This window comes from Hyla sarda, chromosome 1 (assembly GCF_029499605.1).
Source record: "Hyla sarda isolate aHylSar1 chromosome 1, aHylSar1.hap1, whole genome shotgun sequence".
Taxonomy (NCBI): Eukaryota; Metazoa; Chordata; class Amphibia; order Anura; family Hylidae; genus Hyla; species Hyla sarda.
The window spans coordinates 83,901,471-83,914,122 of record NC_079189.1 but is presented as its reverse complement, the minus strand read 5'-3'; the positions used below and the strand labels follow the sequence as shown (position 1 = coordinate 83,914,122).

Here is a 12,652-nt window from a genome sequence, read left to right as displayed (position 1 = left end):
AGTTAATAAAATAAAATCCTTTGTTAGCGCTGTGGACTACGCGTTTCGAGGGGTGGAACCCCCTCTTCGTCAGGTCCTCTGTATCAGAGGACCTGATGAAGTGGGGGTTCCACCCCTCGAAACGCGTAGTCCACAGCGCTAACAATAAAGGAATTTATTTTATTAATCTCTGTGACCATATCGGATTATTTCCTATCATCGGGTGAGCGCCAGGAGAATCGCTTTAAGTTGCAACCCGCAGCTTTCTCTGTGTGAATTGACTGTAGTGGAAGGAAGACTAACTATATCCATTGCAACAGGAGAAACAATCTCATGCTGTAGAACAGTGTTTCCCAACTTGTGCCTCTGCAGCTGTTGCAAAACTGCAACTCCCATCATGGCAGCCTTTAGAGTTGTAGTTTTGCAACAGCCGTAAAGCCATGGGCGGCGGAACACAGCTGTAGCAACCGAGAACTTTTGAAGCTCGTAGCTACATTTTCCAACCAGCAAAACAGATTTTAGGATAATTGCAGGAACTGATTATTGGCCTTAATGTGCACTATGGCTATCTTCACTTTAGCATATGTACAGTATTATGCATCTGTGTGATTTTTGAGCACACTTGTGCCAAAGCTCATCAGCTTTGCCTTATTACAGGCATTGGAAGCATGGGTTAGTTTTTAGATATATTTATTATTTGCAACTTTCTCCAAAATTTTTGCATCATCTCGCTCCCCTCTATAGGTGCCATAGGAATCCAGAAGGCAAAAATGCATTTAAAAATATACCAATGTAATTATACTTTGCGAAACAATATAAATTTGGTGCATTTGATACTGGTATAAGGGCAATGGGACAGAGGGAGTGAAAAAGGAACACAGTTGGAATCTATTGCTGGCTTTAGATCTACGCATGGCAAATCTTGGTGACAAGCCATTGTTCTGCCAGCCATGTATTTATGTATTTTTTATATAACCGGATCTAACAAGGATGAGACTTGCAAACAAATTATACTTCTCTACCGTTTTGGAGAAATTCCCAGTTAAGACACCGCAACTTCAGTCAGCTCATGTAATCCTTGCAATCAATGGGACTTTTTACTGTCAGTATCTTTTTACAAAATGTAAAAAAAAATATATATATTTTTAATTCAACTATGTCTTTTGAAATTGTGGTCACGATCCAACAGTCAGTCCTAGTAGAATTAAAATCAGATAAAAGGGGAATTCCACTAACAGAAATCGTATCCCCTATTCAAAGGATAGGGCATATGATGTCTGATCGAAGGGGTCCTGCCACTGGGACCCCCCCCGCGATCTCTGCAGCACCCATCTTTGTAAACAGTATGTTCAGAACGCCGGGTTTGGGCGACTGTTTAGAAAGCTGGGTGCAGCACGGAGATCGCAGGGGGTTCCAGCGGCTGGATCTCCGCGATTAGACATATTATACCGTATCCGAAGGATAAGATATCTGTGGGCGGAATTCCCTTTTAAGGTGTACACACAATTCCTGCAGCATTTCCTCAGCATATCTCAGGAGTGACATCTGGTGCGATCAAAACTTGCCTAAGCAACCTGTCCAGTGGTTTAAAAAATGATAGTTCAAGGGTAGGGTCACTAGTAGTACAATCGCTATGGAATTTCCGCAACAGAAAACTCCATGTGGATTATGTTGCTACCCATTAAAGTCAATAGGTTTCCCTTGCGGAATTCCGCACTAAGTGTGACCCTACCCTAAAGTACTAAATAATGTAAAAGTTATAATACAGTGTAAAATGCTTCTATTACTGCCACTTTGTCCTGTTTCATGCACAGGACCCACACCCAGAAGTGCTGTAGTGTAAGGCTGTTTATTTTACTGTGGTCTCTGACCTATCTTAGCATTCCCTATGGCCAATCTGTCATATGTTCTCGGTGGGGTGTGGCTATGCTGCAGCGGGTGGGTGGATAGCATTCATCCAGTAGATCCTTTCCTCGCTGTTATCCACCCATCAACTGCAGCATAGCCACAAGCCTTAAAGGGTAGCTCCCACCATCCTATTTTTTTTTTTTTTTTTGCTAGCCCGTTCCCCCCCCCCCCCCCCCCGCACCCCGCATACCCCGTTCCCTCATTACACTTGCAGTTACTGCAGTGTCCGACAGCGGGCGTGCAGGGACAGCGGCGGCAACGAGGCAGCGGCGGCGATGTGCTGGAGGAATGGCCTCCCAGCCAGTGGCCGGGGAGCCAATGCGCTCGCTCCCGCCTGTCTGATTGCAGTCTAACTGAAAAAGGACTGATTGCCACTCCAAAATCAGTCCTTTTTCAGTGGCCGGTTTTTAAATGTAAATTAAACCATTTTAATGAAAAAAATAATAATAAAAGTATATTAGAGATATGTTGTAGTACATAAGTACTACAACATATCAAAAAATAAAGTTGGTGACAGTGCCCATTTAAAGACCAATGCTGCAGTCGATGGGTGGATAACAGCGTGGAAAGGATCTACTGGATGAATGCTATCCACCCACCCGCTGCAGCATAGCCACGCCCGCCAGAGACCACGTGACTTATGACATATATGGTGAGATTTATCAACCAGAGCATGGTCACTTAAATTTTACTTTACTTCTACCAGTTTATTGTTATGTAGAATTAATAAATATGTCCACTACATAATTTGTGGATAAGTAATCATATATGTGGTTCATTAGAAATAATTGAAATATATATATATATATGCTAATATTAAGTGTAACTACAATCACTGATTATACGTTTGAAACGCATAACTACATTTCACAGGGATAATGTTGTATCCCTCTATTTTCTGTCATTATTTTGTTTTTATTTTATTTCATAATATGTCTATGATGTAATAGCATGTTAAATTTTGGTTTATTACTCAAAACCTAATAAAAATAATTTGAAAGCAAAACCTGTGCAGAGGAAAAGTTAACCAGTTGCCATAGCAACTAATCAGATTGCTTCTTTCATTTTTTAAAAAGGGCCTCTCAAAAGCGATCTGTTTGGTTAAAGGGGTACTTCACTGCTCAGCGTTTGGAACAAACTGTTGCGAATGCTGTAGCTGGGAGCTCACGACATCATGTCACCCCCCCCCTCATAGCCCCACCCTCTCAATGAAAGTCTCTGGGAGGGGGCGTGACAGCCATCATGCCCCCTCCCATAGACTTTCATTGAGGGGGTGGGGTGTGAGGTCATGAGGGGGGGGCTATGACATCGCGAGCTCCCAGCTCCAGCATTCGCAACAGTTTGTTCCAAAAGCTGAGCAGCGGGGTACCCCCTTTAATATGGGCAACTGGTCAACTTTTTCCTCTACACGGGTTTTGATAAATTCCCTCCATTGTCTCTGGTCACATTGAATGCTGGGAAGGGTAAGAGACAACAGTGAAATAAACAATCTGGCACTTCCGGGTCTGGGTCCTGTTCATGAAAACAGGACAAAGCATTGCACGGAGGTAATAGAAGCCTATTACACAGTATTATAATTTGGCATCTAGGGCCTAAAGGCTGAAGAAAATAATCTTGAAATACCCCTTTAATTCAGGTGCTTAGAAGCTAATAGTGATTAGAAGGTATTTTGCGTTACTTGTCTTTAGCCATTATTTGGTAGTCTTGCTCCAAGGCTAGGTAGCTCCAAGGCTAAGAACATTGGGGAACTGGTCTAGAGTATCACTTTTTGGCAAACGAAAATTGTTACCCTCACAGGCAACTGAGTTGAGGCTCCAAAGTTTTGGGAGCCTACCTAAATTTCTGTAGAAATAAATATTAAAGGGCTATCCCTGGAGGATAAAATAAGGGACTATAGACAAGTAAGGGCAGAACCACCACCATCTAACAACTTGGGTTGGTATCAGAAGACCTGAGTCACTGAATAAAGGTTGTTGTTCTCCGCTGTTTAATCCATTTTAATATTTGGTTTCGTAAGGGAAAAGACAGGGTATTAAAATGTTAGGCTGAGGGTTGTACAGCGGTGATATAATTCCTGCGGGAGGCACAGCTGTTTTCACTCGCTGTGTAAGGAATGTTTTCATCTCCTTGGAAATGATACATGTATGTCTTACTTTCTTTTGTACTACTAGAAAAGTCTGCACAGTTTGTTTCTGGCTATATTCGGTGGACCTACCGTATAGTGTCCAAACTGTAAAGAACACAGCACCTATGGATCAGTTAGTAGCAAAGGATATGGGCACTGTATTTGGCATGACTTCTTTGGTCTGTCTGCGTCTCTGCTCCCAGTGCTCCTCTGCCATCCCCTGGCTTATCTCTTGGACTCATAACAACATAGCGAAATGCACTTTAACATAATACGGTCAGATTTTTGGGTCCACTTTATGGACTCAAATCCCAGCCCAATGACTGCATTGTATTTTTTTTTCTTGTGCTTTTTTTATAACTCTTTTTTTCCCGTAACTGCAGTTGTAAAGTACGCATCTACATACACTACAGACATCAACTTGACATATAGTGCATTTTATACCATTAAGCAGTACAGTATATCTTCCCCCCCCCCCCCCCCCCCAGGCTAAGTTTACACTGCAGCTGTGCTCAGCTAAAGGGAGCTCCGTCACCCTGTAGGAAAGACGGGTGTTGAGAAAAAAAATTACAGCATGTCCAAGCTTTTTTCTCCACTCAACACCCAAACAATATGTTTAACTTTCTGGAGGCAGAAAGCTCCGTCACACCAGGAGTGGTGAACTCTCCCCGAGTTAAATACTCATCCCGTTTAGTTGGTCTAAGGCCCCTCATCTCAGCCAAGCCAGATCACCCTGCTCTGTACTGACGAGGGGCAAGAACCCCTAAACAGCTGTCTGCAGATGGGTACTCTTTCCTTCTGGAGAGAGAGTACTGGCTTGGCATTAATCCCGATTAGCTTTTTATATTCCGTAACTGGAGCTAAGCTGATACCAGGGAACATCGCCTGAGAAGGTGATGTAATGAGCTGATTTGCATATTCATTATATATATATATATATATATATATATATATATATATATATATATAATATTACCGTATTTATCGGGGTATACCACGCACCGGCCTATAACACGCACCCTCATTTTACCAAGGATATTTGGGTAAAAAAGTTTTTTACCCAAATATCCATGGTAAAATGAGGGTGCGTGTGTGCGCGTATATACACCGATACACCCCCAGGAAAGGCAGGGGAGAGAGGCCGTCGCTGCCCGCTTCTCTCCCCCTGCCTTTCCTGGGGTTTAGAGCCCTGCTGCCGGCCCTTCTCTCCCCCTGGCTCCGGCGTGCATCCCCTGCTTCGTTGCTATGCACGGCGCACTGACGTCATGCGCTGCGCCGTGCAGCGCATAGCAACGACGCAGGGGACGCACGTCGGAGGCCTGCAGCAGCGCAGACCCGACCCTGGCAACAGGTAATTATGCCACCGGGGATGGGGGGAGGCAACGGGGCAGCGGCGCCGGCAATGGGTGCCGCTGCCCCTTCTCTCCCCCTGGCTGTCGGCGCCGCTTCTCTCCCCCTGGCTATCGGCGCCGGCAATGGGGTTCCGGCACCGATAGTCAGGGGGACAGAACGGGCAGCGGTGCCGATAGCCAGGGGGAGAGAAGGGCCGGCAGCAGGGCTCTAGACCCCAGGAAAGGCAGGGGGAGGGAAGCGGGCAGCGACGGCCTCTCTCCCCCTGCCTTTCCTGGGGGTGTATCGGCGTATAACACGCACATAGACTTTAGGCTAAAAATTTTAGCCTAAAAAGTGCGTGTTATACGCCGATAAATACGGTGTATATATATAAAGTTTTTTTTTTTCCCTGGATAACCCCTTTAAATCATCTGGACCCAGCAATGCCAGCTTTGCTTTGACCCGTTCAAGGTGCATTTTGTTGCAAAAAAAAAAAGAAGAAAATAGTCTGAATGGGTCGGAGCACTATGGCAGTGTGAACCTACCCAGCCTCAGTCTCTACCCCAGGCAATTTTTGGTGAATTTGGTGAGCCCCTGTAAACAGTCGTCTTCGCTACAGTCATAACATAAAGTGAAGCTGCCTTACCCTTACATTAACGTCTGTTCTTGTTGGTTATGGATGTTGTAACACTGACCACAAGTTGTCTTCTATGTAAATCTTCTTTTATAGTCTGGTAATATTTAAAGATAAAAAGAGGAACTGTAGTTTTGGTGTCTTATGCTTTTTTTTGTCTGTCTTTAACCGCTGTTGTCTGATTGATCACCAGCGGGTTCAGCGTAGGCGAGCTCTTCTCTCACATCCTTATGCTGTTTCGGCTGTATTTACACTGGCTTTTTTTCCACTCTTACTTTATGGACTATTTGGTTTCTATTTGCCCTTAAAAAAAAAAAAAAAAAAAAAAAAAATTTAAATAAAACATTTTTTTTGTTTAAAAAATATAAAAATAAAGAGAGATTTCATGGGTAGCCACTAATCCCACAACCACACTTGAATACTTTTGATATATCTAGAGCAGTGGTCTTCAAACTGTGGCCCTCCAGAGGTTGCAAAACTACAACTCCCAGCATGCCCGGACAGCTGACTGTCCGGGCATGCTGGGAGTTGTAGTTTTGCAACATCTGGAGGGCCACAGTTTGAAGACCGCTGATCTAGAGTGTGTGTTCTGATGAGACTGTATGCATGACTTTATGTAATGTCCTAACAGTTTTTTAGTTATTTTTTGACACCTCGTGTACAATCACATTGTGTCGCATTACATTGCATGTGATAACATTGCCCTGGAGGATAAATTCACTGGGGTTATTTTATTTAGGATGGTGCAAATAAAAGTGGAGCAGTCCACAGTAACCAATCAGATTCCAGCTCTCATTTTTCTGTGTTTTTTTGATTATAAAAGAAGCAGTCTGATTGGTTGCTATAAGCACTTACTCCACCACTTCTTTGCACTAGTTTTAAAGGAGTACTCCCGTTGAAAACTTTATTTATTTATTTATTTTTTTAATCAACTGGTGCCAGAAAGATAAACAGATTTATAAATCACTTCTATTAAAAAAATCTTAATCCTTCCAGTACTTTTTAGGGGCTGTATACTAAAGAGAAATCCAAAAAAGAAATGCATTTCCTGTGATGTCATGATCACAGTGCTCTCTGCTGACCTCTGCTGTCCATTTTAGGAACTGTTGAGAGCAGCATATGTTTGCTATGGGGATTTTCTCCTGCTCTGGACAGTTCCTAAAATGGACAGCAGAGGTCAGCAGAGAGCACTGTGGTCGTGACATCCGAGGAAATGCATTTCTTTTTTGGATTTCTCTTTAGTATACAGCCCCTAAAAAGTTCTGGAAGGATTAAGATTTTTTAATAGAAGTTATTTACAAATCTGTTTAACTTTCCGGCCCCAGTTGATTTAAAAAAAATAAAAAAGTTTTCCACGGGAGTACCCCTTTTAATACATCTCCGCCGTAGTGTCTTCCTTCTGGGTCAACATCAGTTTGTTCTGAGGCTCCTTTGCTTCCTCCTTTTGGCTGCATAGACTCATTGGAATAAGTCACAGTGGCCACAGATTCTGACGCGCTAAATATTCTATTGAGGTTGGACGCAGTTTCATTATTCCAGGAAGTTTATTTCTATGTCCTCAGGTGGATTTGTCAGTAAATCTTGGGCCGTGAATTGTTTGCTCAGTGCTGTGTTCATCCACGTAGGTGTCTCTCATTGGAGCAGCCTGTACCAGCTCTTTAAGCTTGGAGATGATCGCCTGCAAGCATAGCAGGATCTTAAAGGGCACAGAGTGTTTCCATCAAGACCAGAAGTGACGTACACCATAAAGAATTAGATTTAACACTTTGATAAAAAGAAATACACTATTACTGATAATATTTTATCGAAACGTATTTAAATAAAATCCAAATATTCCCAGTAAATAATAGTCTTTGGTTATCTGGATAAATCTGTGATGGTCTGGATTATCTGAGATTGATTGGTACCCAGCTTTCCTAGACTTCTGAATAGCAATTCTGGTTAGTTTGTCAGTGGTCCAAAACCCAGAAGATTATGCACTATTTAACTAGTTAGATGATATTGGGGTTGTCATTCTGAATTCCAAGACTCCAAAATAGACAATACAGGGTTAGTTACAGAGGGGAGAAAACCGGACAACTGGCTAGAGCGCTTGTTTGTAATCCCAAGAATGGGACCCGCAGGAGCATGCAAATCTTTAAAGCTGTGGACCACCAGGGATATTAAAGGGGTACTCCGCTGCTAGACCTCTTATCCCTTATCCAAAGGATAGGGGATAATATGTCTGATCGCCGGGGTCCAACTGCTGGGTGCTCCCGGCGTTCAAAACAAACGCTATATTCCTGCGGCAGTGGTCTTGAATTCACTCCACACCCCCCACATTCATGTCTGGAAACATGAATGGAGGGGGCGTAATGTGACGTCTCGATCACGGCCTCCAGCTCCAAGCGTTCTGAATGTTTTGTTCAGAACGCTGGAGCACCGGAGTACTTCTTTAAATTGTTTTTAAGCGTTATGCACCAAAAACTAAAGTGCAAATCCACACTAAAATTCACATAATTCCACTGCAGATAAAATGCATCATTGGTGGAAAATCCTCAGCAGATGTGCCACGTGGGACCATACCCTAAATGCCATTCATAGCTATTGGAAAGTATATTGCTGGAACTTGTCTCCACATTGGCTTCTAATGTTCTCCAGTTTGGTTTCCCAGATTTTGTGTAAATGATTTCCACCCCTAAAACACTGATGTTGGGGATCATCTGTTGGCAAGCGTACAATTCCACCCCCAAAACCATGTGAGGGTGCTGTGTGGCAGTATTCGTTTACATTCTCGCTTCAGTATGGGTGGGATACATTATAGACTCCTGTGCAAATACTGCAGGAGGCAACATGCTCCAGACCTATTCTGGCCCCACTTTAAAGTGAACTTGCCATTTAAGCCTTTTTTTTTTTTTTATATTATTATTATTATTTTGGCGCTGCCCCATATTTTATGATTCTGTCTGGTTTTGCCCACAGCAGCTGCTAGTCAGTGTTCTTAAAGTGCCCGTTGCTCGTGCTGCCTGACACACAGTGTCAGCTGGCACTGCGACCACTTTAAGTTATTGAGCAGTGGCTTCCGGGACTTGGGACCAGTCGCAAATGACATTTGGACCCCCAGTCCCCCCGGAGCAGATAAGAGAACGTCAGGCATGCTTCTAGCCTGGACCCTTGCATGGTCTGTGGACTCTGGAGTGGGCTCCGGTTTGGGACGGTAACTAAACTATTTTCTGTTTCAGCCGGGGACCTACTGCTATGGCCCAGCCGGAGAAGCAGTGGAGCACCAAAAACAACAAGCCAGTATGGCTGGGGGGGGGGGGGGGGGGGGGGGCTACCTACTATATGTGGGTGTATAGTCTGGAGAGGGGGTCTCTGACTGCTGCCTACAACTTCTGTATATGGGGGCACAGAGCCAGCCAGTGGCCTATAACTATAGAACATAAGTAGAGTATATATTTATATACATATGGGTGCATAGAACTGGGGGTCTATAACTTAACCCCATCCCGATTTTGCTATCACTATGTCCTCTTTTGTCTAAAAGGAAATATGATCAGCCTAATAATAGTACATATTGTAATATTTGATCTCTGTTCTGTTTGCTGCAGAGCTGCTATGGCCATATCCTGCTGCCATCCAGACGGGAGTCATTCTGTGTATGAGTGCTGCCACTAGAGGGCGTACAGGTCACAGATTGGATCTTCATTATTATCAGGATTTGCTAATTTCTTGACGTAACATGGGCCATCTAAGGAATGACATGGTTGTACTATGAAGTACAGCTGTACAGTAATATTTAGTATTGGTCACTGTTTAGGAGCGTGATGCTATGTGGCATCAGACATTCCTACAAGAGAAAAGTGATTTTTCTTATCTTCAGTGAATCTGCATTCAGCACAAGAGCTTTGTGTTATCAGTGTCATGCGGAAATAATTTGTCCCAGCAGCAAAACTGCGTCTTCTTGGATTGTAGCATTTTTCATTCCAGCGTTGTTTTTTTTAGCATTTATAATTCGGGATGCAGTCACATGTATAGTTTTTCATAGGAAAAAATTGTATTCACTAAAGTAGTACTGTGGCGGAAAACAATTTATCCCCTATCCTATGTGTGTAATCGTGGTGGGTCTGACCGCTTGGACCCCACACGATCTCCCGCACTGCACCCCTCTGTGCAGTATCTTCGGCTCTCCCATAGACATGCATGGATGGGTCGGCCACTGCTTTGTGTGGGGGAAGACATCGCTCCGTTCATAAGTGAGTGGGTGCTGTACAGGAGATTGCCGGGGGTCCTACCACTGGGACCCCCGGCAATCAGACACTTATCCCCCACAGATGCTTCTGTATGCCATAATCAGTTTCCTATTGACTTAAATCTTTTTTTTTTTTTATTCTTTAAAAAAACGGATAGTTATGTATGCATTTTTTTGTGCATACTCAGTAGCAAAGTTGACTATGTTTTTGCATACAACAAAATTGAATGTACTGTAACAGAAACAATGAAACTGAGAATTGCAGTGTTAACCCATTTTAACCACAACTTAACCATATTGTGTGATTATACCCTCAAAACAAAAATATCTAAAGCAGTGTTTCCCAACCAGGGTGCCTCCAGCTGTTGCAAAACTCTAACATGCTGGGCGTTGTAATTATGGAACAGCTGAAGGCACTCTGGTTGGGAAACACTGGTCTAAACTTTCCATGTGTCCTATATCATAGAGTTTGTCCTCCTGTATTTGACCCATCCTGCATAAACCACGGAGAAGTGACTAGAGTAAAAGGTTTAGATGTATAATGTTAATATCTGTCAGGGAAGGTAGGGGGTCCACATATTTTGTTCTCCTTGCTATCTCCTTCTAAGACTAAAGTATTTGTCTTTTTCCTTTCACAGGTTTCTGTAGACATACCAGCTGTCAAGATGGCGGACGGCAATTTTGATCCCTGTGAATGCATTTGCTCGCATGACTATGCAATGCGAAGACTGATTAATTTGGTAAGAATAATATTTGATCTATTGTAAAATGGGGCCCTTCAAATAGTTTTGCAAGCAAACAGGGAGGGGTCACAGTTCAGTATTGCGTATAAGCAAAGAAAAAGTTCTCGGCTTTCCTTCTCCTTGGTATGCTCTGATCCTCACCTGGTGATGTGTGATCTACGAAAAATGAAGAAAGATTTTATCCAGTAATCCCATAAAAAATCCAGTCTTTATTAAATCCGGTTTAAAAATCCAAATTGCAGGACAACACACCACCTTAGCTGCGACCACATCAATGATGTTTAAAGCGCATGCGTGCTCTTGGTCACCGATTACACGTTTTAATTCAGTGATGTGGTCGCAGCAAGGTGATGTGTTGTCCTGCAGTATGGATTTTTAGGGTCTATTCACACGTACAGTATTCCGTGCAGATTTGATCCGCCAGATTTTCTGCTGCAGATTTCAATGTAAATTGAATAAAGCTTGAAATCCTGTGCATCAAATCTGCGCAGAATACTGTACGTGTGAATAGACCTTTAAAATGATAGACGCAAACAAAGAGAAATAGTCGGCACTGCTGCGGGGGATAGCATGCACTGGTAATGCTCACAGACTCCCGGTCAGCGTGGACTCCTAAACCCTGGACCCTAGACTGGTGGTGCTCAGTCCGTGAAGAAGCAAGCAATGCTGGAGTATAAGACACAGAATAGATGGCACTCACCGCTCTTCAGGGTAGCTTTATTTCTTCAAACAAACGGAGCCGCAGGCAGGTGAGACTCAGCAGTCGGCAGGGGGCGTGTGCGGAATGAACGTTTCGTGCGTGATGACGCACTTCCTCGGCCAACGCTGACATCCTCCTCCCTGTCGGCATACTTATACAGCAACAGGTGAGTTGTTATGGCAACATATCAACAAGGGATAAAATCGATACAAAACGTGAAGTGGATTAAAAACACTACAATAGTAGCATTGATCTACAGGAACGGCTAAGATCATGACGGTCATTAAGACCAAGTGGACCTAGGGCGCCAGACTGGATTATCCAGCGGGCCTCCTTCCGTAATAGGAGATTATGCCTGTCCCCGCCAAATTTCAAAGCATTAACCCTCTTAAGGCCAGCAAAACGTACTCCATTGCAGTTCGACCCGTGTGACTCCTTCATATGGGCTATCCATCTGGGAGCTCCTTTGCCAGTTCTAAGAGAATAAAGATGTTCTCTAATGCGAAATCTAAGTTGGCGGATGGTTTTCCCAATATAAAAGCGGTCACACGGGCAAAACAATACATATACCACAAACGTGGTTCTACAGGTAATAAGTTGTTTCACAGTATGGGTAACTCCACCCACATTCAAAATACTACTTTTACTGTTAAGGCTGCAAAAAGTACAACTACCACATGCGTGGTTACCTGTAGGGGACAACCAACTCTTTTTTTTTCTTATGTTCGTGTGTGGACTTTAATTTATCCCCTAATGTTGGATTTTTTCTATACGTTATAAGGGGACCTTCTTTTGCTCTCTCATTTAATTCAGGGTCTGCCTGAATCATATACCATGATTTTCGTATGGCTTTGGCGATAGTGTCATTCATATTCGAATTCTCCAACGAGAATACGAATCTGTGCGCTTTTTTGGAGGTTCTCTTTTTAGGGGTAAGTAAATCCTGTGTGGAACTGTCCCTCCTCCACTTTAAGCAACACATCCAAGAAGGCCAGTTCAT

The 12,652-nt window shown here is 43.4% G+C and overlaps 1 protein-coding gene across 7 annotated transcripts in view; it reads left to right on the top strand.

The window, feature by feature from the left end:
- The window catches only part of SMIM14 (small integral membrane protein 14), a 95,579-nt gene that overhangs the window by 69,874 nt on the left and 13,053 nt on the right, over positions 1–12,652 (top strand). For all 7 annotated transcript variants that reach the window (XM_056557022.1, XM_056556989.1, XM_056556997.1 and 4 more), the window contains one exon: positions 10,848–10,949. In XM_056557022.1, coding sequence (XP_056412997.1) covers positions 10,875–10,949 — 75 coding nt within the window. In that variant the 5' untranslated portion in view covers positions 10,848–10,874. The remainder of the gene's footprint in view (positions 1–10,847; positions 10,950–12,652) is intronic.